Raw genomic sequence first — 21,892 nt, 5'->3', positions numbered from 1 at the left:
TATTTTTAGAAGAACAAAAAAAGACCATCAAAACGCATTTTTTTCATTTTTCAGTTTTGGGGTAAACGCATTAAATAGAGGGACACACTGGCTTGGAGCTTCTTTGTAACACCTTTGTAATAGCTAGAGTAATATTTAATGGTTTTCTGTAAATGATGGTGGGAATGCTTGATGAAAATGGAAAAAGCTCACTTCAAGAGTGATAGCCTCCAGAGAAACAGAGAGAAGAAAAGGGAAAAATTTGATAACTGAATTGTCATAAAATCTTCCTTAACATTTCCTTCGTACAGACTGGGCCTCGTGACACAAGGAATGCCACACTTGGATTCCTCTTCCGGAAATTCACAATGCGACAAAACAAATAACAAAATACTAAACAAACGTCTAATGGACTGGACTACTTCACGGGCTGGCTATCTGGCCCATGACCCTTGCAGACTTGACACTTAATATTGACCCAACTCGTAACTTGACACAAGCCAGGCCCAATGGCCCAATCTCACAGTCAAAGATACAACCCTAACTCAGCTGCTTCCATCTTCACGAACCAGTTGACTCCTAAAGTGTGACATTCTTGTGCATCTTATTGATCTCGATGAACACATCCTCTTTCCTCAACTGATCGAGCTCCTTGTAAAGGAAGAGAGAAATAGATAGAATAAAGGACGGCGATGACGAACAGGGAGGTGGCTAGGGTTTAAGGAGAAGAACTTGGTTCAAAACGATTTATTCAGTGATTGGTTTCAACTGATATTGGGGTGTAGCAAACCCGTTGGTGGACTAGATCTGATAAACCTGACTTTTGTCGGGTGGGCCCATGTCAGATCTTGTGGACGGATCGGCCCAGGGCCTTTTATGCACATGCCTAATTAAAACACCCTATACTAAAGCAAAAATGAAAAACATCATTTTTCTTTGGAGCCTATATGTTCATACATGTATAATGCATAATGAATAGGGGGGTCTAAGCAATTTGTGGCTGTTTCGGACTCTTCAAGTTATGAGTTGTTTACCTTAAAAGAATTTTCAGTTGTTTTGGTACTAAGATACCAAAGTCATCATTATAATGTTTTAAGAGGTACAAAAAGATTTTATAAAAATACATATAAATTGACATGGTTTAATGCAGTACATTAGATCTATTTTATAATAAAATTATCTTTATAATCTAACTTATCATATTAATTTATGAGTTTATTTTTATAGAATCTTTTTATTGTTAAAATATTTTTAAAAAAAATTCCATTTTAATATACTTGTGATGATAAAGGTAGAATGGGCCTCATTTTAGAAATCTGATCCAACTTATATTGAGATCAAATGTAGGTTGCATCGTTTTTGTGTTTCGATTATTTTAGAATAATGCTACTATGACATTTTATTTTGTCTCTTTATTTTGATCGTTTATATATTTATTTATTTATTTATATTTATTTATTTATTGATTAAGAAAGTGATTATTAGTGTATTGGTATTTTTTTTATATTTTTTTAAAAATGTTTAAAAATACTAAAAAAATATATGAATAAGAATTATTAAAAAATAAAATTTTATCTTGGACATGCTCAACGGTTACTGCTGGGCAGCACTTATTATTTTAATCACTAGTCGAGCAAAATATATTATAATAAAATTATTTATTTGTGATCAGCTATTTATAATGAAATGATTATTTTTAATTAAAATAAATCTATTTTTATTATAAATAATTATAAATATTCGTTTTTCTTGTTGAGAAGACGAGGCCAAAATTCGGCGTACGTTCGGAGACTTTTGAAGCAACGGCCCGGCCCTAAACTAAAGATGGCTACCATTTCGTTTTGGCGTAGAAGCAGCTCTGTGGTATTTTGTGGCTACCTGGGTGAGTAATATATATATATATTGGAGGAAGGGACGTACATGTAAAATTCTTTTTATAATTATGTTTTAGATTAAGAGTATTTTTTTATTTATAAAAATATATTATTTTATAAAAATATATCTCATTTAAAATAAAATCGTATAAAAAGTTATAAAATTGTTGTATGTGTATATTTTTTATATTTTTGTCGTCAATTTTCGTATTAATTTTCTTGTATAATATTTTTTTGGCTTCTCATGTAATATTCTATCTTTGGCATGATTTTTCAAATAATGAGGTGTGAAATTGGCCGATAACGACCTGATCTCTTTAGTTTAGTTTGAATAATAAAAATATTTTATTTCATCTCATATCGACATTACTATTAGTTTTCATGCAAATTAAACAACATTTGCTTTTTTTTTTTTTGTTTTAATCTTTTCTTTTATGTTTGATTCTCGATTTTCATGGGGATTTAATTAGTAATTCTAAACCTTTCGCGCCTGTCTGGACCTTTGTATATATGTGATTGAGAACGAAATATTATAGGTAAGTTTTACTTTATAAGTTTATTTTTGCGACTTTTTTTTAATAGTTAAAGTATTTTTCGCTATAAAATATAAACATGTATGTATGTATGCCGTTTGAGTTTGACGAGATCCGATAAATTACTGTTTTTTTTCAATGACTAATACGTTGATTTTACTCGCAACCAGATCAGAGCTAGAGTGCATGCATGCATGCGGTTCACGAGATTGGAAAAAATATATCTTTTATAAATTATGCATGTGAAATATGAGCTCGACCGGATCACTATTTAGGTCAAGATCCACCAACTCCTATTGATGTTTTCAAAATGTATCGACTAAGATTTTAAATTTCGTATCGTACCAGTTAATACGGCTGATATTTATTGTATAAGATAGTGATTGACATAAAAAAAATATATATTTTATACCGAATCAAATATCGGCCATACCAGTACATTTCAGTCAATATCAACCAATTTTTTGTGTATCGGCCTGTTTTGATATATCGATCAATTTTTTTTTTCTTTTTGTAATTAATGTTAAAAATTATGACTTTTTCATTGTTTTCAGTCCAATTCTCATATCTAAAAACTATTTTCGTAACTTTTTTTTAATTATTTTTTTTGGAAAACTAAAAATCAAATCTCACTTCCATTTTCATGATGAAAATGAGTAATTAATTTTTTAAATAGTTGGATTGAGAACTTAAAAGTATTATTGAGTTTTATAAATATATGTTTTAACTTTTTAAGACTTGCATTAATAATGTTATTTTGAAATATAATTTATACATATATAATTAATTTATTATATATAGACTATCCTGAAATAGTATCAGTATCGAAATATTTCATTCTAATGCCTTTACCAAAACAATCACTGAAACGATATTCAAAACATAATTGTTACCGACACTTTGTACACATAGTGTTAAAGTAGTCTTTTGTTTTTTATTTATTTTTTTTAAAAGCATTTTTTTGTGTATTTAAGAAAATACAAAATAAAAATAAAAAATACAATACTAAAAATAAACAAACACAAATGCTAAAAAAACATTTTGATACAAATAATCAGTAGACTTTCTTAGCGGGTCTATCATTTTTCTTTAAAAATCATGTTATGCTACAAATTAGGTACACAACTATTTCAAGATCATTTTTCTCGTTTATTTTTATAATTATTCTCAACTCATTTCATCTCATCTAATTATTACAATTCTTTTAAATTCTTACATAAAATAAAATAAATAATTCAACTTTTTTAAATTTTTAAATTTTTAATTAAAGATAATATTAAAAAAAAATATTCTAATAATTTTTTATTTAACTTTCAATTTTTATTTTAACTCATTTCATTTGTGAAAACTTTACTGATAAGAGATCAAAACTCAGAAGAGTTTGCTTGCAAATTCTTCTTCGTCCCGTGAAGTACTAGATAAATTAGATGAAGTAGTACTACGGCAATTTGCGAGGTCTCTGAGCTCTGACAAGCTCCTCCCAAGAAGAAGAGCCGTTTTAAGTTCAAACAATTCTCCATTTTCCCTCTTATCAGCCTCTCTTTCCATCAAATTTGATGCTATGCTCTCTTCCATAAGACTGAAAAAGCCGGCCGAGTCCCTATACATCTCAAACACCATCCCCACTTGGCCCCCATGCTCCATACTGTTAACTACAGTTGCCATAGCTCCAAACACTGCTGCCCACGAGCCACAGAATGGCAATCCCACACATAATGACCCAACCGCAGCCAAACCAGTAAATAAAGGGCCACACACTGCGAGAACTTTATTAACTTTCAGTACTACTTTACTTAGCTTCACATATTCTGCTCCATCTTTTCTCTTCAAAACCCCCAGAACCCCCCGCATTTCTTTTTCTAGATTTTCGTTCCACCCATTTCTCTCTACCCTCCGGCCACTTTCTGGTTGAGACTTCAAATGATGTGGCCACCACACAGCTGGCTCTACGTTTGCTGGAAATTTATCCAGCATTGCCCCGAGCAAGGGGAGTGGGTATGCCTTATCCAGTGCCAAGACCTTCTCCGTCACATCCTTTACATCGTTGGCAGTGAAGTTTTGAAGAGCCAGAGTAATTTTGATTTCCTCGTGAAGCTGCTTAAATAGTCTTGAAGCATTTCTTTGTTCTTCCGCAAGCTGGGATGGCTGGATTTTATTCATCACCAGCAGAATACCAGTGGCTGCGAGAAAGAGAACGCTGGCAGAGAGCTTTAGAGCCAAAATGGGTGCTCCAGCTCCACTGACAGAGGCAAGTCCAGCCATTGTTGCTCCCGTGAGTGTCATTCCGTTGACAGAATTTAGCAGAAGACGATTCCAGTTATCTCTCTGAGCTCCTATATTCTTGTGCATTTCTGTTCTATCTGCTACAATTCCCATGATCGTGTAGAGCTCTTGCATTGCCTTTGAGCTGGAAATTGCTTCGCCATTTCTTATATTAGCACTTCCAATATTAGGGTTCATTTCTGTATGGGTTGAAGTTGGCTGAAAGGTTTGCAGCCCATTACGTCGATTCAACTCATCGAAAATAACCCTAGGAAAAGAAAGATGATCAGATGATTGGATTTTTGAAGCATTTAGAGTGGCTTTGATTTTTCTGGAGGAAGAAGAAGAAGAAGAAGAACAAAAGGAAGCAGCTTGAAGAGTAGCCATGAACACTTGCTATTATATGAACAGAAACGTCTTAATTAGCGTCCTGATTGCCTGGTTAGGATTCACAAGCCTTGCAGTGAAATGGGTGAATTCTAATTAAGATATATATAGAGGAGATCAGGCAGAAGGAAATCTGAAATGGAGTAGTGATGCCGGGTCTTCTTTGACGTCTCGAATGGGTTAATAATACTATAGCTACGTTGGACCAATTCTCCGACCTGTCTCTATTTTAACAAACAATATTCTTACTTTTGACTTCTAAAGTGTTTTCTTTTTATTGTTTCTGCGGACTTCGTTTCATTTTGGATATTCTATTTGTACGATTCCTAATACCTAATATTCGCACAGTACTTTTCGTAAAAAAATGGACTTCACTTAAAAATAAAAATCTTCTTTTTTTTTTTTTAAAAAAAAAAGTGAAATTTACTTTTTTATAAAAAAATCTATATAAAATTTATCTATTTAAAACTTATACCTAATATTACTAGATCTTGCATGCGTTAATTTTTACTTTGGTGACTGATCTCGGGGATCGAATAGTTATTAAATTTGATTTGTATAGTAATGTAACGTCGTGAATCGTATGCAATCGGCCTTATGGTGTGGATATTATCTTCGTTGAGTACTGTTAAGAATGTAAAACAAATAAATATTAAATATATATATATATATATCTACTTCTGTAATTTTAGACTTTTAGAATAAGAATATATAATTTCACAAAAGTCAACATTGTCCTACCAAATAATATTATTAGTCATGCGTGGTAAGTACGATATTGTCTAACGAACGAGCTAGGGTTGTTAAAGATCATAAAAGAGAGTTCTCCAAATTCATCATGCATGCAATTATATCGAGATTTAATTTATTGTGAGTTATAATGTGAATACTCCAATTAATCTTGTACGTGCTTGTCGTGGGCTTGAACAGATAGTGGAATATTATTAATACATCACAATTAACTGGACTGTAAATTTCAATGGCCGGTGGTGTTGACAATGAAATTTGTACGTACGTATAAATGATCTCACGTACTCGTAGGGACTGCATGCATGTATGTGTATAATATGTAAGATTCTTCATATGATGATCATCATGGGATTGTTAGAGTACCATGCATTTTCGTACTTATATATTATATATATATTGCTTCTTTAAAAAAAAATTATCACTCAAAATTAAATTGAAAAATATGAAATCATGATTAAAATGCTTTATTTTCTAATTTCACAGCTTCGATCGGCAGATTGCTTAGCTCCAAATTAATATTTGTCTTCGCCCCAAGAGCGATCATATCAAAATGTGGGTGCAAAAATAATATCTAATTTTGACTCTTTTTTTTTTTTTTTTTTTTTTTTGCATTTGAGTGAATTTTTTCACGTGATATAATTGATAAATTAATAAAATTTCGTTGTAGATAATTACCTTAATTCATGTAGAAATGGATCTATTTTGAAAGCTAGCTGATCTAGTAGTACTAGCAGGTAGTAGTGAATTGGGCTTGTTCAGAAATAGATCTCATTTCAAAAATTTTGAAATAAAAATTTTCAGTTGAGATGATTTTGATATCCAAGCTATTTTCATTTCACAAAATAGAATAAATAATTTTTTCAAATCTCAATTTAATATTTTCAAATCTCATAATAATAATAATATTAAAAAATAATATTTTTTCAACTTTCATCTAAAACCATCTCATCTCATATCTGAATCCAAACTTAAATTATCTCACTACTATTTACAAAGAGAAAATATACTTATAAAATTATCTTATTACAATTTATAAAATTTTCATCTCATCTCATTCTTCAAACGAGCCATAATACTCAAGAGCTACTGAAGTAACATTGAATAATACTACTCTTACCAATGAGTTTTACCAATGGTTTTTACCGCTCTATTTTTTTTTATTATTATTTTTTACTTAATGATTAAGTAAGTACTTTTTAATAATATTATGAATTTTTTTATTTTTTTAAAAATATTTAAATGTATTAAAAAATACATAAAAAAAAATAAAAAAAAAATAAAACTCACAATATCATTAACGGTAGCTCCCAGCGGTAGCTGGGAGCTGTGGCTCTAGCGCCACTCAAGTAACATTTACGTACATACCTACCTCTCGTGAACCAAACGACACATCACACATCTTCACGTAAAGCATGCCATGCCAACAATAATTTACGGTAGTCTTAGAGTACTAGTAATGGACTAGTCAAATATTAGTAAAATCTAAAATATAGTTAAATTTTGTATAAATAACCTACATTGGACTAACTAAAAACCTTTAGCGTAGACTTTGAGCTACTGTAACTCTAAAGAAATTTCCAAAATTGTAAAGTTACTATTCACCCATCAAATCTATATTTTATTCACAAATAATCAACAAGGTTTTATTAAATTATTTTTAAAACTTTTATTAATAAACAAAATTATATTATGTCCAGATTTTCTAAAAAGCATTTTTTGTAAACAAGGCTATATTATGCTGGATAATTAGGTTGATATAAAAAATAGTTGAGAAATAATAATTTTAAGTAAAAATTAAATTATTAATTAATATATAGAGTGTATTTATAAAATATAAAAAATTATTATCAAAATAATTAATATTATATTATTATTTTAATTTTAAAAATAAATAATTAAAAATAAATTAATATCTTCAATGACTTTGATTTTAACTAAAATCTTAATTTTTAAATTTTAAACTTGATAATAGAAGCCAATGCTCTTAACGCGCTTGCTTTTGAGTCTCACGAGGCACAGTCAATGTCTTTAGCAGTTTTTTATAATTTTATAGTCCACAGTGCACACCCCATATACGGTGCGTTGACTGTTGACTGTTGACGTTGATTAATGGAAAGGTGTTATTACTTTGGATTCTATGCCATGCATATTGAGCTTTGGGTCCATATGAAAACCATGATAATTACTTTCTTGTGGTCAATGGTACGACTTATTCTTATTTTCTTTTCTTTATTTTTGAGAAGAGAACCGTATCTTAATTTTATTAATAACTTTTATTTATAATATATATTTTTTATTTTTAAGAAGAGAATCGTACTTTAATTTTATTGATAACTTTTATTTATGGTGAAGAAATACCGTGTTACATTCAGACACCTAAGAATCATACATGCTCATAAAAACCAAACCCAAACATCAAAATAAAATATAAAACCAACTAAACATTATATAAGATGATAATTTTTTGTTTTATATAAAAGTTTAAAATATTTATTTTTTAATATTATTATTATTTTAGGATTTGAAAAAGTTGAATTGTTTATTATATTTTGTGTGGAAATTTAAAAAAATTGTAATGATGAGATAAAATGAGATGAGAATTTTGTATCTCATTCCACTTGCCAAACCTATCTAAGATAAGCAAATAAATCATAACAAAATAGACTACATACCTTAATAAAACCACTAAAGCTAAACAAACCTGTGCAAAACTTGTTATCTTCGTCGAATTACGTGTAAATTAGCCTCATTTGTTTTTGCAGATGAGATGAGATGAATTGAGATTAAAGTTAAAAGTTGAATAAAATTTTGTTAGAATATATTTTTTAATATTATTTTTGTTTTTAGATTTAAAAAAGTTGAATTGTTTATTTTATTTTGTATGGAAATTTGAAAAAGTTGTAATGATCAGATGAAATAAGATGAGATGAGTTGAAATGAGTTGTGAAAATAAACGAGGTCGATAAGCATATAAATCATAACAAAACAAACTACATACCTTAATAAAACCTCTAAAGCTAAACAAAATTGTATAAAACTTTTTATCTTCGCCGAATCACGTGTAAACCAACTTGATCCATTCAAATGGCCCCCATAATGTCTTTTGGAAGGCTATTTTTATTCTCAAAGAACGTCTCTTTTCCACTAGTATCTAGCTTGGCTAATCTATGTACAACGTGATTCGTTTCCCTAAATGAATGGTAGATCTTTACTACCATCAAGCGAGCCTTCAATTTTGCTTCATTCCAATACGTCTGACTCCTCCAAGGGACTTGCCCACCAATTAACCACAGGTATAGAATCAGTTTCAACTTATATGTGAGTTATATTCATCTGTGCACAGAAACTAAGGGGAGGTTTGGAGGGTGAGATGAGATGAGAATTTTGTGTGTTTGTTTTAGTGTTTAAAATATTATATTTTGGTATTGTTATTGTATTGGGATTTGAAAAACTTGAATTGTTTATTATATTTTGTATGGGGATTTAAAAAATGTGTAATGATGAGATGAAATGAGATGAGAATTTTGTGTCTCATCTCACCCCCAAACCTGCCCTAAGACCATCCGAGAGGACTCGGATCTCAACAATATTATTAGAGCTTATACCATAATATCTGATAAAACAAATATCATGTGACCCTCCACATCTCTTAGGATTCCTCCACCTTTGCTTCTTTCAGGATTTCCAAAGCTACTCCCATCAACGTTAAGCTTAACAAAATCCTGTGTATGATGCATCTATTTAAAATCTGAATTTTTAATTTTCTTGACAGGTATTGCTCTTAGGCCTAGTTGTTGTAAAATTGCACCATCTAAACACTTGATGAATGGTTTATTCATTTTAGTGTGTATAAGTTAAGCTAGAAAGCTTTTGATCTTATAGCACACTTGAAACTGATCCCCAGTTTCAGCAAACCCCTCCTTCCAAGCCTTATATTTGTATAGCCACATAAACTAGTTGATTAAAAAAGGGAGAATACCAATCACAACATTGATATGAGATATCGCTTGAGCCATTGATCTGGATTACCATTGTTGAATTCCACCCCCCCCCCCCAATGTAAGGTTTGGCCCAAATTTCAGACCCAAAGTATATTCAAAAAAATTTCAGACATAGGTAGGCATCTCTCCCATTAGAAGCGAATGATTGAATGATTCACAAGCAGTCACGTTACAACATTCACATTTAGAGGCCATAGATATATTCAACTTCATAATATTTTGGTTGAAAGGTAAACCTTTATACATACCTTTCCACATAAAAGTAGAGATTTTACTAGGCAATAATCTATGTCAGATCCATTTAGTCTACGACACTTTGTCCCTATGTTCATAAGTGTATTGTCAAGCTGAAAGAGTATAAAACTTACCATTTTGGTAAGCTCTCCATATAGGAATGTCGAGACCTGAGGAGAGTTTGACATTTTGAATCTTCAGATCTTGACACAGGGTACTCCCCACTTGCTCTTGAATTTTCTCCCAATCTTCTCCCATATTAGAGTATACATCAGATACTTTCAAAGAGGGATTCGATTTTGAGCAAATCTCTTCAACAAAACTCATGAAATTCTATCTAGTCATGTGGGTACGTTTTCTCCTTATATAATTATATAGAAGTCTATTCGGTCAAGACAACATGAAACTTGGATTATTCCGTCCCAAATTGATCTACTCCTTTTTATATTTATCTGGTTGTTTAACACTAAGATCTATAAATTTTAAAGAGGAATCTCCAATCCTCATCAATTGATTAATTAATAAGAGGAGACGCCTAGCTGCATATATGTCCTTTTGAATAAGTTTATTGATTAATATATCTATGCAATAAAGAAGTAATTAGATATGCTCAAGATTTATGATTACAGAAAAGTCTGTTTTAATTTGTTAAATTAATAGCATTTTTTTCCTATCACAAAAGCATTGATTGATCTTCCAGATACACAAATCAAGCTGTTGTATTTAATTAATAGCTCTACCGGCCATATATCTTTATTATTTTAAGAGCTGTTTTGATTTTGGTTTTTCTTTTTCTTTTTCGTTAGTTTTTTTTTTTTTCAATTTTAAGATCGATCCTAAGTTGGGCCCTCTGCGAGTCCTTAACAGATAACAACTTTTCCTAAAAATTATTAATTGGGTCACGAGTTCAACCGGAAGCCCATTTCAGTTAAAGAGCATTTCAATTTGGAATCATATAAAACCCAGATTTCTAAGCCAAGCCCGTATTCCTCGCTCTCTTCAGCCTGTGAGGCTGTGACAGTTGACAGCCCCCACCCCCCAACAAAATAAATAAATAAATAAAATAAAATAAAACTCACGTGAAGATATCAAATCCCGTTATAGCCAAGAATATCCCATCATCCTACACAACATTATCCAAAGCTCCATTGGATGGAGAACATTTGAACTCTTGAAGTTTCCCAAGTTGCAGAAATCTATTGTGTTCTACCTCTACCACCACTGCTACTACTATTCTCTCTTTTACCACAATGTGGTGTATCCAATTCCGCACTCCATTGATTCCCCTGCATTCACATCTTAAACACAAGCAGCATCTCATGAGCACTCCTCAATTGCTTCGCTTCTCTATCAATGAGCCTGCCGACCTTATTCCGCTCCGACCAAACCACCTTTCGCTGCCATCTCCGAGGGCATATGCCATCCCCAATTCCCTTGTTCTTGGTGTCTCATCGCCTGCCAAACCCGGCGGTGACTTATCCGTCCTCCTCCTCACCAGGTTGGTCCTTTTCACTTTCCAATTCCCTCGCCTCAGGTACAAAAAACACTCCATTCGTTGATATCAGCCAAACATTCAGTAATTTTACCCAATTTTGCTTTCAATTTGCAGTGGAAAGGGGGGGGGGGAATAGACACTACATTTCAAGTATACTTAGGTCCCATTTGGATAGTAAGATGAGATGTTTTAGATAAAAATTAAAAATTGAATAAAATATTATTAGAATATTAATTATTAATATTATTATTATTTTGAGATTTAAAAAAGTTGAATTGTTTATTATATTTTATATGATAATTTGAAAAAATTATAATGATGACATAAGATGAGATGAAACCGTTTCTGTATCTAAATGAAACTTATTCACTCTCCTTTTTCCTGTGTGACAGTGCAGCACTTTTCTTTCTCTACTTCATAACAAATTTCATCGTGCCGAGTTTCATCTCCAAGAGTTTGCAGCTAGATGACACAAGTGAAGATCAGGAGCGCAATGATGATAGCTCCATTTAAGATGGCAATAACTCACGCAAGCTCAGAAACAAACAGACAAACAAGCATGGATCAAGACCACCAAAACGTTAAAGCGTGTGGCTGATGTTGTCTGGCAATCTTTTGTGCCAATCATTTTTAGTGTGATTTTAGTAAGAAAACTTTTGCTCCTGATTTATTCTCTAAAAAATTTATTACACCCATATCTCTAGTAGACTGTGACACTTGCGAAATCCCGAGGTGGTGAATGAAATTCCAAACCCAATAAAAAGGTAAACAATTATAACTCGTTTCAAGGACACCAAAAACCATTCTATTTTCTCATTCCTACGGTCATGAAACAAGAAATTCTCTCAAATGTTCAGATCGAATGAATCTACAATAGCAGGATTCTAAAAATAATTTACAATTACCTGCAATAGCAACCATGTTGCTTATCCTGAACTAAGGAAATTAAAAAAAAAAAAAAAAGTCTAAACAATTGTCCAACCATTTTCAACTGGACACGAAGGTTTTTCGGCAGGGGCTGTTTCTGGCTTTGGAGGCTTCTTAGAAAATAGAGATGACTTGCTATCAAAGAAACTTGAGAATGGCTGGCGACTTGGGTTCTCTTCTGTGGCCTTCTGGTCATCTGAAGCTGGTTTTCTCAAGAGTCTATCCTTGCCAACAAAGTTGAAGCCAAGCCTCTTAAATCGACGTTTTGTTTCACCAGCAGCAGGGGCCATTGTTTCTTCTGGTTGCTTCATTGTTGTTAGGACTTCGTCTGGATTGAGTAACATTGTTTCCACTGTTTCATATACCTAAAAAACATTTCAGCATATCAACTTCAAGTACCTCCGTGATTTCTTTGTTTTCATAACGTTCATATAGAGGGGATTGAAGCAAATTGAACAAAACTACACTTGATCTTAGCCAAAAGGCAAATAGAGGTAAAAATAAAGTAACACACAATATGACTACGACTTACTTCCCCATAACTAATAATAGCAGTTGTAACTAGCCAAGTAAAGGAGAGAACATTGTTACTAAATTTGGTCCTCTCAATAAAAGATATGCAAACTCTAATGTGGGTCGGAGAAAGTAATAATTACTGATAATTGCATAAGATCCATTTTACGTGTGCTCCCATTCAAAGAGGGGGCTGTCCCTTCAAATCCCACACAGAAAGCAAACACATAATATTAACTTCTATGGCACATCCAAGAACAACCCCACCCCGCGTGCCTATTTGGTTAATTTGGTGCCAAAGACTCGAACAAGACAATAATGGCTCATAAAAGCTTCTGGTCCAACTAAAGAATTTCATAAATATCAGTTACATGTAGTCTTATAAAACCTACCTGGCAAAGATCATCAACTTTCTCACCCATCCTGCCTGGACAAGTTGCAACCACGTATTCTTTGCACTCATGGAACAGGCTTGACAAATTGTTGTTGGTGCACAGAATAGCCTCGGCATTAACAAATCCTAAACCAAGCTGGATATTTCATAAAAGAAAAAAGAAAGACATCATTAGTAATGTAACGGGAAAACTGGTGGTTAAATAATCTTGTAAAAAATATAATATCTTGTTCAAAAGGATGATGATTTTTCAGTTTGTCCTATAAAGCTCTAGCTTAAAAAATATTGGTTTGCAGAAAGCGATAAGTACATAAAATACAACAAAAACTGATTTTCATAAATCCTCACTGTATGGACTTAATACAAAACATAGTTAAGTTTAAAAAAGAAAAAAAGCAAGTATGCGTAGGAAATAAATAACTTACTAAAGAAACAAAAAGTTGCTCAAAAAGCTCAGAGGGCGGCATGTCCTCCAAAAAGTTCAGTATACCTTCCCTACAGAATCAGGTCTTTTCTAGTCAAACAGCTACATGTATAAATAATACAATATTATTGATATTCTTCCAACTTACACTGCCAAATCCTCATCAAAGAGGGGTGTTTGTTTGGCAGCTGGTACTGCTTTGGCTGTTTCCCAGAGTTCAAGCCACAAATTACCTAAGACAATAACAAATTCCAATAGAGTAACCCCATGTATAACGTATAGATACCTGTATGCATTATGAGGTAACAGCACAACCCAAAGGCATAAAGGGCATAACAGAGTTCTCAGAACACATAGGGGATAGGGTCAACCGGTTAATGGCCACATCTATAAAAAACCTAATTTCATCAAAATTTCATTGATGCTAAAAATTAATTTCAACAGAACTTTTTAGGAATTCACCCCATATACAAGGCACAAAAGTGTCAAACAAGGCTACATAAATCTTATGCAGCAAGTAAATATAGCAATGGATGATGGAGAATAGTTTCCACCTTCTTTTTGCATTCGACTACTAAGGTGGCCTCTTGTTGAAGATAAGTCAACACTATCAAAAGCATCTTTAATCTCTGTAATTGGCTCAGTTTCTGTCCAATCAGGAGGGGAGTGCCATCTTACAAAATCTTCCAAAATACAACCAGGATTTGCAGCCTGACAAATGTTAATTAAAAATTTTAGTTAATAATTAGATGCCATTTTAACTACATATAAGCTTCCAGTGGATGCACAAAATAGACAAACTTCGTTTGTGCAAAACAAACCTTGAAAGCCTGCATGTCAGAGAGGAGTTGAGAACAACCAGCACCAACACTGACCACAAAAAAAAAAAATAAGGCAGTTCATCAAAGAATGCCTAGGCTAATAAAAACATACACAAGCAATTTTAATTAAGAGCAGAAAAACTTTGTGAAATTAAAATACTGCCATAAAATATTAAGAAAAACCAGTTTGCGTAACTATCTCAAATCAAGATTGAATCATTCTATTTGAGGTCCATCAAACAAATAATATAAAGCCAAAAACCTTGGCTCAGGGGATAATGGAGGTGAGGTGGAATAAATGCAAATCATATATGTGTGAAGCATCAAGATGACCCTCATGTTTTACTGAATTGCATTTACAAAGACTACTACAGCCTAAGGCTACAGGTAAGATCATTTAAACTATAACTAAAAGATAACTGGTTCAAAATATGACTATAACTGCTTTGGTCAGAAATTTTTTCCAAAATATACTAACCTCCCTGTTCGAAGCACAAGTTCCTCTGTTTCTTTGATGAGATCTTCTGTAAGCAAAGGTCCTTCCTACATGTATTGGTACGTAAACGTCTTGTTACAGGAACAAGGCAAAGGATTATTGCTAAGAATTTATTACTGAACAAACCTGGCTCACTGGGGAGTACACAGGTTCGCCTGTTTCCAACATTTTTAGGTTGCTGAATGGACGATCAGCACCTAGTCGAAGAGCAAGCTCACCAGTGGTTAGTCTAGCATACAAAATAGGGCTTGCAGGAATAATGTCTTTAGAATAATCTGAATCTGTAGTATTTGAATTGGCCTCCCTCATGACATAGTCTAATGAGTCGGTGGCAATAGCACGACGCCTTTTCCGGGAAACACAGCAATTGATAACTTGCAACTGCTGATACAATAGACAGGAATTCAGATCCGGAATCTCATCCAGAGGGATCCCAGGCACATACTGCCCTTCAGACCAAAGTGTTCTCAGCTACATATGCAAAATAATTCTATACATCGTTAGATATCGTTAGATGAGGATAAGTGAAAAAGCAGCATCAATACACCCTATGAAAGGATTCCTATCCAACTGTATTGAAGTGATAATATTCAACAACAAAGTCTGGATGGAAACAGAATAAGAATATCACTTGAAAGAAGAGAATGAACCAAGATATGTGGAACTAATATTATGGACTAGAATATATCTAGTTCTTATTAGAGAATATAGACGACTGATTCAAGATGCTAAATCTCATTTCATGATAACAACCCTTTTCACACAAATTTCACGTGCCTTCTAGAAAAAACGGATTGCAAAGCAAGAAAAATATTTCTTCTTCATAGGAATTATTTAAAAAAGTACAGAGAACTCAAGTTAACTACAGCCCACTTACTTTGTCAGAAACCCTGCTCCAAAACAGTGCCATTTTCCGCAGGCTTCTAAAGCTTCCGATGACTTCCGCTAGCTTAACAACAAGGCTTTCAGAAGGAGCACCGTGAATATCTCTTGGCAAAGATGTTATTGTGGATGCATCGGAACCAGCGCTGATCTTCCTCCTGAGAAATTTTCCCTCTGCGAATATCTTGCAGATATTACCACAAAATTGAAAGATCATCACAGGATAATGCATAAAAAATGAAAGATACTACGACCTGGTCAAATAAAAATGTTGCATATACCTTCATCAAACAGTGAATTAATCAAAGACAGAATTTTCTCATTATCACCAGATCCAAATGTAATCTTGTCCTCCTTTTCACGAAGCACTAGTGACTTCATTGCAGAGAGACTGAGGCCAGCTCTCTCCCTGACCGGTGAAGATCCACCAGATGATGCCAGGCAGTCTTTCAATGACTTAAACTTCTTTCCAGCCCTGGACAAGAAGAGCAAAGTTGCAGGCAGCAAGTTATTCATCAAAAACAAAAAAATGAAATCTCAGGGTTGAACAATTTTCTAAGTGCATAGAACACAGATAAGAGTTAGGCCCGTTTGGATTTGGAAAGTGTTTCATCTCATCTCATCATTACAACTTTCCCAAATTCCACACAAAATATAATAAACAATTCAACTCTCAAATCCCAATTCAACTTTTTCAAATCCTAAAACAATAATAATATTTAAAAATAATATTCTAACAATATTTTTTTCAACTTTAATTTTTCATCTAAAACCATTTCATCTCTCTGAATCCAAACCAGCCCTTAAAGGGGAAAGCAACAACTGAGAAGATTATGGTAATTTATCAGCAAATATAAATAAAAAGAAAGTTTGCCCCATATGAACAACAAAAACTTACTCAACAGCTATAGCCAATTGCTTCATGACAGAAGATGGAGGAATGGTCCCTGTGCTGGCAACAACAAAACATTCTACCGAGGGTATCGCTTCTAAGCTCTAAAGAAAGAAAAATTAAATTCCACTTCTTAGCAAGGAAAAATATTCCATCGTTAAAAGGAAAAAATCTGAATGACCTTTATATCAATTCACCAGTCAAATCTTTTCAGGCAGTAAAGTATAACAAGACTACAATCATGCACTTCTACATTGTCTACCAAAGTATCATAGATGGAAGCCCACACCAGCTGTCACTAGTTCCATGTTTATCAGTAAAGTGATGTCACACACATTTGAAGAATGGGAAAAAAACCCTCCAATAATCTGGATTTCTTCTGATTGAGGCAAGGATTGGAGAATGTTCTTTACTTAAGTTTCTTCCCCAATAATAAGGGTGACCCCTGCCTATGAGCCCCTTTCTCCCATGACGCAGGGAAGAGGGTAGTAATTTTATTACGCATCCATGGAAAAGATTTATTTTCTTGATCAATCTATTTTTCTTCTAAAAAAAGATACAAACCAATCTGAGTCTTCTTTATTGCCAGAACTTGTTGAAGAAATAAAAATATTTTTGGTGTTGATATGAAAGCTTTGAAAAATATCATGACACACTAGCTTATAAAGTTTCTCATTTGTTGCTCTACTCACACTGATCCATTTTGCGATAGCATTTCATCATTTCTTTTCAACAATTATGTAGTAACACAACTTTATTATTAGCGAAAGTTCTAACAACTTTCATACCTAGTAAAACTAGAGTAACAGTCACAGGAACCCGTATAAAGTTGGTTAAACATCATGCACGATAACAAAAGACATACATCATGACATTTCACCAGATAAGATATGAGGAGTTAAGCACGTAGAAAGTGACCTTAGCTTCAAGATCATTTTTCATGTTCAGCAGGTACAGATTTTCATCATAAAATGGAACGGCCATGGCTGAATTCTCGACTATTTCAGTATCTTCAACGCCCTTCCTCCCAAATTTAATGTTTCTGAATCTGTCCTGCCAATCCTGTTTTGTCCCTACCTGTGCAGGTCTCCACCTCAAATGCTTTGGTTCATTGCATACCTGCATTAGATCCCCCTAAGAATCTTTAAGATAGTTCATATAACAATTGTGACTAACAATAAACAAACACAATAATAATATAATGCAATGTGCATTTTAATGGAAAGATAATCACCACTCTAATATGTACTTAACAGAACTGAAAATCCACACTAATAAAATGATAAAAAATTGTGAATAACCAGATAAATTAAGAACATTCAGCATCCTATATAAGATTGAAAGGATTCTTTCATTCTCTGATTGATTGCAAAAAGTTGCTTCACGCTTTAGTTGGATGCTAAACTCATGCACACATATTCACTCGATTAACTCCAATGCGCCAATTTAGCTTTGCTTGAGCCAGTGCAGCTTATATTTTAATTTAATACTCCAATTCAAGAAAACAACATGAAATACAAAAACTGACAATTCTGCCCTCTCTTCTTATACTCAGATTTCTACGAAACCAAGCGCAAAATCATCATCATACATGCATCAAAATTTATAATTCAGAAACAACACAATTCGCCAGATTTTGAGCAGCTTGATCCTATGTTTTCCGAACGAGAACGGGAAAAAAACGCGTCAAATCAATCTCAAACTAACCAAATCCAACTTGAAAACAATCTTCTCAAAATTCTCATTCAGGATATTACCTTCAATTCGCGCTCGTTGTTTGGAGATTCATCCTCCGATTGCTTTGTCAAATTACTTGGGGATTGTTTGTCAGAATCTTCTCCAATTAAAAGCAATATATAAGTAAAAAGAGGGGGTCAAAGTGATTCAAAAAATAGTAAACAGAAGTAAAACTTGTGAAGGAGATTAAAACGGGAAAAAAATAAATAAAAAAGAAAATTAGTGCACCTCGATCGGGTTTCAACTCAGAGAAAACTCGCTCCGCTTTCGCAGCCGCAGAATGGAAGGCAGTCCTCGCTTTGGAGACAAAGGAGGGCGCCTCCATTCCCTATCTTACGCCTGGGGTCGCGTAAGTTTAGATACGAACGACAACAATCAGAGCATGTTTTATTTTGTAGAACGATTTGAGAGTCCAGTTGAGAGAGAAACACAGAGCCAGTGGAAGCGTACCGGAAAGTCGGTGAATTTAGATCTATCCATCCATATTTCAAATTTGGAAAAGAGTTATGGTAGCAACCTAGAAGGTTGTTACGACGATAATTTTGAGAACCTATTCACATCTGCAAACAATTAAAAATACGTTTTATTCGCTTCTTGAGTCTCTTGACAGCTTATGAATAAGTCCATGATCTAATCCTAAACAAACAAAAGTTGATCAAATTCATCTCAATTTAATTATAAATTTATAATGTTGACAAAAGTCTATTCAACAAAAGTTGATAAATTCAAGCTCAAAAAAAAAAAAAAAAACAGAAAACCAATTCGACTCGAAAAAAAATATAAATTTTTATTATAAAATAAATATGATGTATTATATTAAGTTATGTCAGTTTATAAATAAAAATTTTAGATTCTTTTCATGGATCTAACACTTTTCTTATCCATGTATAGTATCATATTATTCTTAAACTTTAAAAATGAGAAAATATAAATAAGGAACAATGGAATGGTAAAATTCATAATTTCAATGAATATGTCAAAACTTGTAAAGATATTAATTTCATGATTACATGTCATTTTAGATTGAGATCCTCAAATTGAATAATCTAATTTTGGGTATACAAAAATAGGTTAAATATTTATATGGGATTCATATTATCTAAATCTTTCATACCCGCATTAGTAAATATGGTAGAACTCGCATATTATATTTATTTCTCTTTATTCTTCAAATTTAACTAAAAAATAAGAGAGGATGTCTATCTAACATTTTAAATATTATTTTCGGAACTTTTAAGCAAAAAAAAAAAAAGATAAAATGGATTGATGATAGATTTATTATTGGCTTCTAATAGATTTACATAATAAATTATAAATTCTGTTAATTAAAGAAAGGAAAGAAAAACACACTATTTTTTTTTAAGGGAAATGTCATCATTCATTCATTCATCAAGAAAAACTAACATTCATGACCAGATACATACGGGGATATTTTCATATCAAGCATTTGGAGCTCCACCAGTACATTACTGGACTAGTCTGGACTTCACTGCTGCTGATATTCTTTATAGATAAACATCCAAGAGACATCATTCTGGTTAAACAGAGACTCAACCTCACCCTTCATAGAAAGGGAGGACTCAACCTTTACGGACAAACCATTCAAGAGACGAACTCATTTTTTATTTTTACTATACAATAAGGAAAACAAGAACGAAAAATGATGAATTACAATTTGGATCAATTTTGGTAGACTTTGACAGCGCGTAAAGGCAACAAGCTTGTCTCTTTTTAACCACAAAAGTCAGATTTGAAAGATCTAGTAGTGGCAATTCTGGTGATCCGGCGTGTGAGGACCACACACAATGATTTCAATAAAATCGCAACTATCCTCCTAACGACTTATAGGCCATGAGACTTCTTGTGCTGCACGTATCTCTCGAGAGTTGTTAAAAATTATAAATCTAACTTTTTCGATCTTAAATGAAGAAAAATAAATTAAGAAATGAGGGAATGAGAGGGAGAAGGAGGAGGAGAAATGATAAAGGAGGGAATGGGATGGGAAGGGAGGAGAGAGTCGAAGCCTCCTCCTCCGATAAAACACAGATCTAAAGTTTTTTTTTAACGAGAGAAAGGGTTCTCAAATGAAAAGATGGCTCAATTACCTAGTAAATTGTTTAATAAAAAGACACACCATTTAAACTTAAGGAAAAGGGATGTTGCTAGCTAGCATGAACAATACATGAATAACTTGAAAACGCCTCGACAAGTTAGGTACAAAAGTTTGGTTAAAAGATAACAAAGGTATAACAAAAAAATGTTATGAACGCAAAATTAGGAGTGACATAATCAATTACATGCGTTGCTTGGCAAAGATGTCAATTATTAGTAATAATCAATTATGCTTTCTAAGCACGTAACCCAAATAAAATGGTAGATAATGTCAATGATGCTTGCTGTGGATAACATTGTTTTTCTTCGGTTCTTATCTGACTGTTTCCAATTTCCCTAACTAATCGATTGCATCTCTTATATATTGGTGCCGTTGAACTCTGAAGAAGTCATAATGTTAGCAGCAATTGCATTGGAAATAATAAGCATGTCGAGAGATCGTGGAGCGATAATTAATTTTATAAAAATTATATTTATATATATCTAGTAAAGTAATTATATGATATATTTTGATTTAAAAAATAAATTTTAAAATTTAAATTTTACAAATTAAATATTACAATTTAAATGATGTAGATGGTATGCTTCACACACCAATTTTAAAAATAAATTTCACACATGACATGTTAGATGAAATAAAGATAATGGAACGGCTAGCATTATTCATTTTTCTCGATTAAGACTTGGTTTAGATAGTGAGTTGAGATAGGATGAAAGTTAAATAAAATATTATTTTTGAATAAAGTAAATCTTACAATAATTAAAAATTATCTGAGTTAAATTTATGATAAATATTAAATGCTTATGGGACTCCTAAAATTTGGGAGGTGATTTAATGGTATTGAAATTCTAAAATCAAAGTCAAGAAACTCAAATAGCGGGGATAGCTCAGTTGGGAGAGCGTCAGACTGAAGATCTGAAGGTCGCGTGTTCGATCCACGCTCACCGCAATTTTCCAAAACCATTTTAGTTTAGTTTTGGGCTACTTCAACTGCAAAACGCTCTTAATGGGCTTTAAAAGGCCTTTCAAGACAACTTACTATATATTGATTACTGATGGGTTACAGCTCCCAAAAGCCCAGTTATGTGATTGCTTATACAATAAAAGTGGTACTTTTGATTAAAGAGGCGGTGGAAGGAAAAGGGCAAAGACCAAACCATATAATAATTCAGCGTTCC

General features: G+C 32.8%; 3 protein-coding genes and 1 non-coding gene across 4 annotated transcripts; 2 read left to right on the top strand and 2 right to left on the bottom strand.

Annotated features, from left to right (window-relative positions):
• Positions 1-3,672: 3,672 nt before the first annotated feature.
• Positions 3,673-5,096, bottom strand: LOC108993910 (probable F-box protein At4g22030). The gene has a single exon (XM_018968966.2). It carries the CDS (start codon positions 5,033-5,035, stop codon positions 3,758-3,760), a length of 1,278 nt encoding a protein of 425 aa, XP_018824511.1. The 5' UTR covers positions 5,036-5,096; the 3' UTR covers positions 3,673-3,757.
• A 6,032-nt stretch (positions 5,097-11,128) lies between these two features.
• Positions 11,129-12,206, top strand: LOC108993899. The gene is made up of 2 exons (XM_018968955.2): positions 11,129-11,518; positions 11,908-12,206. The coding sequence occupies exons 1-2, from the start codon at positions 11,271-11,273 to the stop codon at positions 12,026-12,028; spliced, it is 369 nt and encodes a 122-aa protein (XP_018824500.1). The 5' UTR covers positions 11,129-11,270; the 3' UTR covers positions 12,029-12,206.
• Positions 12,207-12,304: 98 nt separating this feature from the next.
• Positions 12,305-19,125, bottom strand: LOC108993891. The gene is made up of 14 exons (XM_018968948.2): positions 18,830-19,125; positions 18,622-18,698; positions 17,783-17,983; positions 16,871-16,968; positions 16,254-16,447; positions 15,968-16,146; positions 15,217-15,561; positions 15,073-15,137; positions 14,595-14,643; positions 14,328-14,484; positions 13,922-14,006; positions 13,775-13,844; positions 13,348-13,485; positions 12,305-12,807 (listed from the first exon to the last, which is right to left on the bottom strand). Exons 1-14 carry the CDS (start codon positions 18,924-18,926, stop codon positions 12,481-12,483), a joined length of 2,082 nt encoding a protein of 693 aa, XP_018824493.1. The 5' UTR covers positions 18,927-19,125; the 3' UTR covers positions 12,305-12,480.
• A 2,465-nt stretch (positions 19,126-21,590) lies between these two features.
• On the top strand, positions 21,591-21,663 carry TRNAF-GAA. Its single transcript has one exon. It is a non-coding gene; the product is annotated as a tRNA-Phe (tRNA).
• Positions 21,664-21,892: the final 229 nt, after the last annotated feature.

Source organism: Juglans regia, chromosome 9, assembly GCF_001411555.2.
Source record: "Juglans regia cultivar Chandler chromosome 9, Walnut 2.0, whole genome shotgun sequence".
Lineage (NCBI taxonomy): Eukaryota > Viridiplantae > Streptophyta > Magnoliopsida > Fagales > Juglandaceae > Juglans > Juglans regia.
This window is presented reverse-complemented; position numbering and strand designations above follow the sequence as displayed.